The sequence below is a fragment of the Labrus mixtus genome, unplaced genomic scaffold (assembly GCF_963584025.1).
Source record: "Labrus mixtus unplaced genomic scaffold, fLabMix1.1 SCAFFOLD_301, whole genome shotgun sequence".
Classification (NCBI taxonomy): Eukaryota; Metazoa; Chordata; class Actinopteri; order Labriformes; family Labridae; genus Labrus; species Labrus mixtus.
Genome location: NW_026870164.1, coordinates 1 through 5000, shown reverse-complemented (window position 1 = coordinate 5000; position 5000 = coordinate 1). Strand labels below are relative to the sequence as shown.

General features: G+C 50.7%; 1 protein-coding gene across 1 annotated transcript; it reads left to right on the top strand.

Moving 5' to 3' along the window:
- Positions 1–366: 366 nt before the first annotated feature.
- Positions 367–3951, top strand: LOC132965588 (glutamate receptor ionotropic, NMDA 2B-like). The gene is made up of 2 exons (XM_061033739.1): positions 367–817; positions 3406–3951. Exons 1-2 carry the CDS (start codon positions 686–688, stop codon positions 3688–3690), a joined length of 417 nt encoding a protein of 138 aa, XP_060889722.1. The 5' UTR covers positions 367–685; the 3' UTR covers positions 3691–3951.
- The last annotated feature ends 1049 nt before the right edge of the window (positions 3952–5000 follow it).

Below are 5000 nucleotides of genomic sequence, written 5' to 3'. Positions count from 1 at the left end.
GCCTCCTCGTATTGATTCTGCAGAAAGTCAGAGTGATCTGATGTGAGAACACAGCAGGATATAATCAGGAGAATTCACCTGGAGCCAGTGGGAGGGGCCAGTGGGCGGGGCCAGTGGGAGGGGGTGGTGACCTTTATTCCCTGTGATCGCTGCACAACCATAGACTGTCTGCACGCCACCTCTACCATCTCCGTGCACTGCCTGCATCTTGAGCTGCAATGCATGATGGTATATATTGCTTGGATAGTAAACTGTGCACTATTTAGACGCAGCCCATGATGTAAGAGGAAGATGGCGGCTGTGTGACTCAAACAAATAGATGAAAATGATCGATGAAGATTAAGGACAGCAGCTCGGAGCCCCCCTGAATTGGCTCCAGTCACCCTCATGTACAAACTCATTAAAGGAGTCATAAAGGCAGCTAATGAAAATCATGACCGCTATCATTACAAGCCCTCTGGTGTCCTCTCGCCTTCCTCCAGTGTGAGCGAGAGAATAAAGGCGGCGAAATTAACGTCCGTGCCAATAATGTTACAAAACCATCGTCATCCTTTAAGTCGTATCTCTTCTCCTCTGTGAGTGGAGCCAACTAAATTAAAGTTCCAGCCAATATGGTTACGTAAGCGCTAACACTCAGTTCCTCTGTGTGCTCTTCTTCTTTTTTCTCTTTTAGGATGACAACTCCATGTTCTTTCAGTTCGGCCCGTCCATCGAGCAGCAGGCTTCAGTCATGTTGAACATCATGGAGGAATACGACTGGTACATCTTCTCCATCGTCACCACGTACTACCCCGGCTACCAGGACTTTGTCACCAAGGTAAACACACCGCTTGAGGGAACAGCTGACGCACATGAAGGAAAGGCGGGAATCATTTTACTGTCACTGCCCAGCAGAGAGAAATGTGCTTCACATAAAGACATCAAAAGCTCTGTGTGGAGCTCTGAATCTGCTGACCACAGAGTCTTACTGTCCTTAAGGAAACAGGATTCAGGCTCACACCCTACACAGCCCAACTCATGCCCTACACCCTACATAGCCCAACTCATGTCCTCTACCCTACACAGCCCAACTCATGCCCTACACCCTACACAGCCCAACTCATGCCCTACACCCTACACAACCCAACTCATGCCCTACACTCTACACCCTACACAGCCCAACTCATGCCCTACACCCTACATAGCCCAACTCATGTCCTCTACCCTACACAGCCCAACTCATGCCCTACACCCTACACAGCCCAACTCATGCCCTACACCCTACACAGCCCAACTCATGCCCTACACCCTACATAGCCCAACTCATGTCCTCTACCCTACACAGCCCAACTCATGCCCTACACCCTACACAACCCAACTCATGCCCTACACTCTACACCCTACACAGCCCAACTCATGCCCTACACCCTACATAGCCCAACTCATGTCCTCTACCCTACACAGCCCAACTCATGCCCTACACCCTACACAGCCCAACTCATGCCCTACACCCTACACCCTACACAGCCCAACTCATGCCCTACACCCTACATAGCCCAACTCATGTCCTCTACCCTACACAGCCCAACTCATGCCCTACACCCTACACAGCCCAACTCATGCCCTACACCCTACACAACCCAACTCATGCCCTACACCCTACACCCTACACAGCCCAACTCATGCCCTACACCCTACATAGCCCAACTCATGTCCTCTACCCTACACAGCCCAACTCATGCCCTACACTCTACACAGCCCAACTCATGCCCTACACCCTACACCCTACACAGCCCAACTCATGCCTTACACCCTACATAGCCCAACTCATGTCCTCTACCCTACACAGCCCAACTCATGCCCTACACCCTACACAGCCCAACTCATGCCCTACACCCTACACAGCCCAACTTGTGCCCTGCACCCTACACAGCCCAACTCATGCCCTACACCCTACAAAGCCCAACTCATGCCCTACACCCTACACCCTACACAGCCCAACTCATGCCCTACACCCTACACCCTACACAGCCCAACTCATGTCCTCTACCCTACACAGCCCAACTCATGCCCTACACCCTACACAGCCCAACTCATGCCCTACACCCTACACAACCCAACTCATGCCCTACACCCTACACCCTACACAGCCCAACTCATGCCCTACACCCTCCACAGCCCAACTCATGTCCTCTACCCTACACAGCCCAACTCATGCCCTACACCCTACACAACCCAACTCATGCCCTACACCCTACACCCTACACAGCCCAACTCATGCCCTACACCCTACACAGCCCAACTCATGCCCTACACCCTACACAACCCAACTCATGCCCTACACTCTAAAAAGCCCAACTCATGCCCTACACCCTACACAGCCCAACTCATGCCCTACACCCTACAAAGCCCAACTTGTGCCCTACACAGCCCAACCCATGCCCTACACCCTACACAGCCCAACTCATGCCCTACACCCTACAAAGCCCAACTCGTGCCCTACACCCTACACAGCCCAACTCATGCCCTACACCCTACACCCTACACAACCCAACTCATGCCCTACACCCTACAAAGCCCAACTTGTGCCCTACACCCTACACAGCCCAACTCGTGCCCTACACCCTACAAAGCCCAACTTGTGCCCTACACCCTACACAGCCCAACTCGTGCCATACACCCTACACAGCCCAACTTGTGCCCTGCACCCTACAAAGCCCAACTCATGCCCTACACCCTACAAAGCCCAACTTGTGCCCTACACCCTACACAGCCCAACTCATGCCCTACACCCTACAAAGCCCAACTCATGCCCTACACCCTACAAAGCCCAACTTGTGCCCTACACCCTACACAGCCCAACTCATGCCCTACACCCTACAAAGCCCAACTCATGCCCTACACCCTACAAAGCCCAACTTGTGCCCTGCACCCTACAAAGCCCAACTTGTGCCCTACACCCTACACAGCCCAACTCATGCCCTACACCCTACACAGCCCAACTCATGCCCTACACCCTACAAAGCCCAACTTGTGCCCTACACCCTAAACAGCCTATCTTATGCCCTAAAACAACATTTTTCAAAGTGGAGGTCCTGACCCCTGGGGGAGATCGCCAGAGGGGGATTATTGGATCCCGGGAACTTGGAGGGCAGAAGGGAGAAAATGGAAAATAGAAAACATATATTATTATATAACATTATTTGTGACAATAACACTTGACTGTGTATTTTTTTTGTTACTGATTGAATTCTGCATATTTAAATTCAAGTTATTTTTCTGTGACAATCTTTCGACCTAAAGAAAAACTCACCAGGAGTCACATTGAATGTAAAGATGAATACTATAAATGCTAAGATGATGTTTACTGTAAAATCAAACACAGAGACGTTTTCTCATCCGTCCCGTCTTCCTCTGTCTCGTCAGATCCGGAGCACCATCGAGAACAGCTTCGTGGGCTGGGAGCTGGAGGAGGTTTTACTCCTCGACATGTCCGTAGACGACGGAGACTCAAAGATCCAGAACCAGCTGAAGAAGCTCCAGAGCCCCGTCATCCTCCTCTACTGCACAAAGGAAGAGGCCAACACCATCTTCGAGGTGTCCCACTCTGTTGGCATCACCGGCTACGGCTACACGTGGATCGTCCCCTCGCTGGTGGCGGGGGACACGGTGGTCGTGCCGGCAGAGTTCCCCACAGGTAAGACTTTTTAAACTCGACTTGTAAGATTTGCTCTCCGAGTCACGGGTCCAGGAAGGCTGGATTTAGAGAGTCATAACTGAGGAGTATAAACTCGAGAAACGCACACACTGAACGACTTTAAAAAGATTAATTTAATCCGCTCGGATCAGCTCGTCGCTCGACGTGACGTTTGGAGAAGGTTCAGTTCTGAGGGTCTCGTCTCTCTGTTTCTACTCGTCACAATGGTTTCCTGTTTCCCTGCAAAGCATGCACACTGATTTAAACAGTTAGAGTTAAAAGGCTCTCAGGCTTCTGTCACCTTCGTTTTCTTTACATGTCGACTTTAAGAAATGCAGCTTCACTTCATTAAAACTTCCTCTGACAACAAGCTAGCTACATGAAGCTAAAGCTGTTAGCATCAGGACCAACCGTCCACCAGTTAGTTAGTCCTCTAAAGCCTGGCTCACACTGTGCCATTTTTACCTGATTGTATAAAAGTCGGGGTGGCATGTCAGCTCACACTGTATGAGTGAAATCAGGACGGAGCGTTGACAATTGTTAATAAAGTTTCATTTGAAAAAAACAAAGGACGACGGACGGTGAAAGAGAAGGAAGTGGAAGTTGTTGTAGGATATAGAAAAGTTGATACGATCGTAGATATATGGAAACAAGTTTCAGAAAAGTGCTGCACTGATGATCTGTACAGAAAAGTAAAAAATAAAAGCGCTGGGTTGCGTCCTGCCGCTGGTCGCCATGACTACAGTCCTCTCTCGTCTCTCGTGATTATATTGTAGTCGCACACAACTTCTGCTAAACATCAAGATTTTAAATTCTAAATATTAAACATGTTTGAAATAAATCAGATCGCCGGGCAGATCGGGGAAACGTTAAGATTGGATCTTTGTACCGCTCACACTACGAGATAATCTGAGCAGAGAATCGGGTCCGAGCAGCCTCGAGTCGGGAGCGACCCTGAGATTGTCGGGAAGGAAGAATCAAATCGTCCCGATGATCCTGCAGGGTGAGCCGGGCTTAAAGCGACCGTCCTGCAGGTGATGGGTTAGAGTCTCATACTGCACGAGGACAGACTGGGTTTAGGACGTGTACACTCGGGGCTCGCCACGTCTACCCCAACCGACGCGTGCTGCTGTGTCCTGAAAGCTGCGACCACAGCGAGACAGCCTGCCGACCGACCCGTTACGCCGCTCATGAAGAGCAGCAGCATGAACCCTGATCCAGCAGTGAGAGAACCTCAGAAATGTTTTTACTTTTCTTTCACCGTAGAAGAAACAAACTGACCTTGACCCCCCCCCCCCCCCCCCCCCCCCCCCCCCCCCCCCCC

What these genes read in the sequence shown, in the direction of transcription:
- LOC132965588 (XM_061033739.1), top strand. Translation starts at nt 686, where the DNA reads ATGTTCTTTCAGTTCGGCCCGTCCATCGAGCAGCAGGCTTCAGTCATG. An exon ending in ACCAGGACTTTGTCACCAAG is followed by an intron (nt 818 to 3,405) that starts GTAAACACACCG and finishes CTGTCTCGTCAG; the next exon opens with ATCCGGAGCACCATCGAGAA.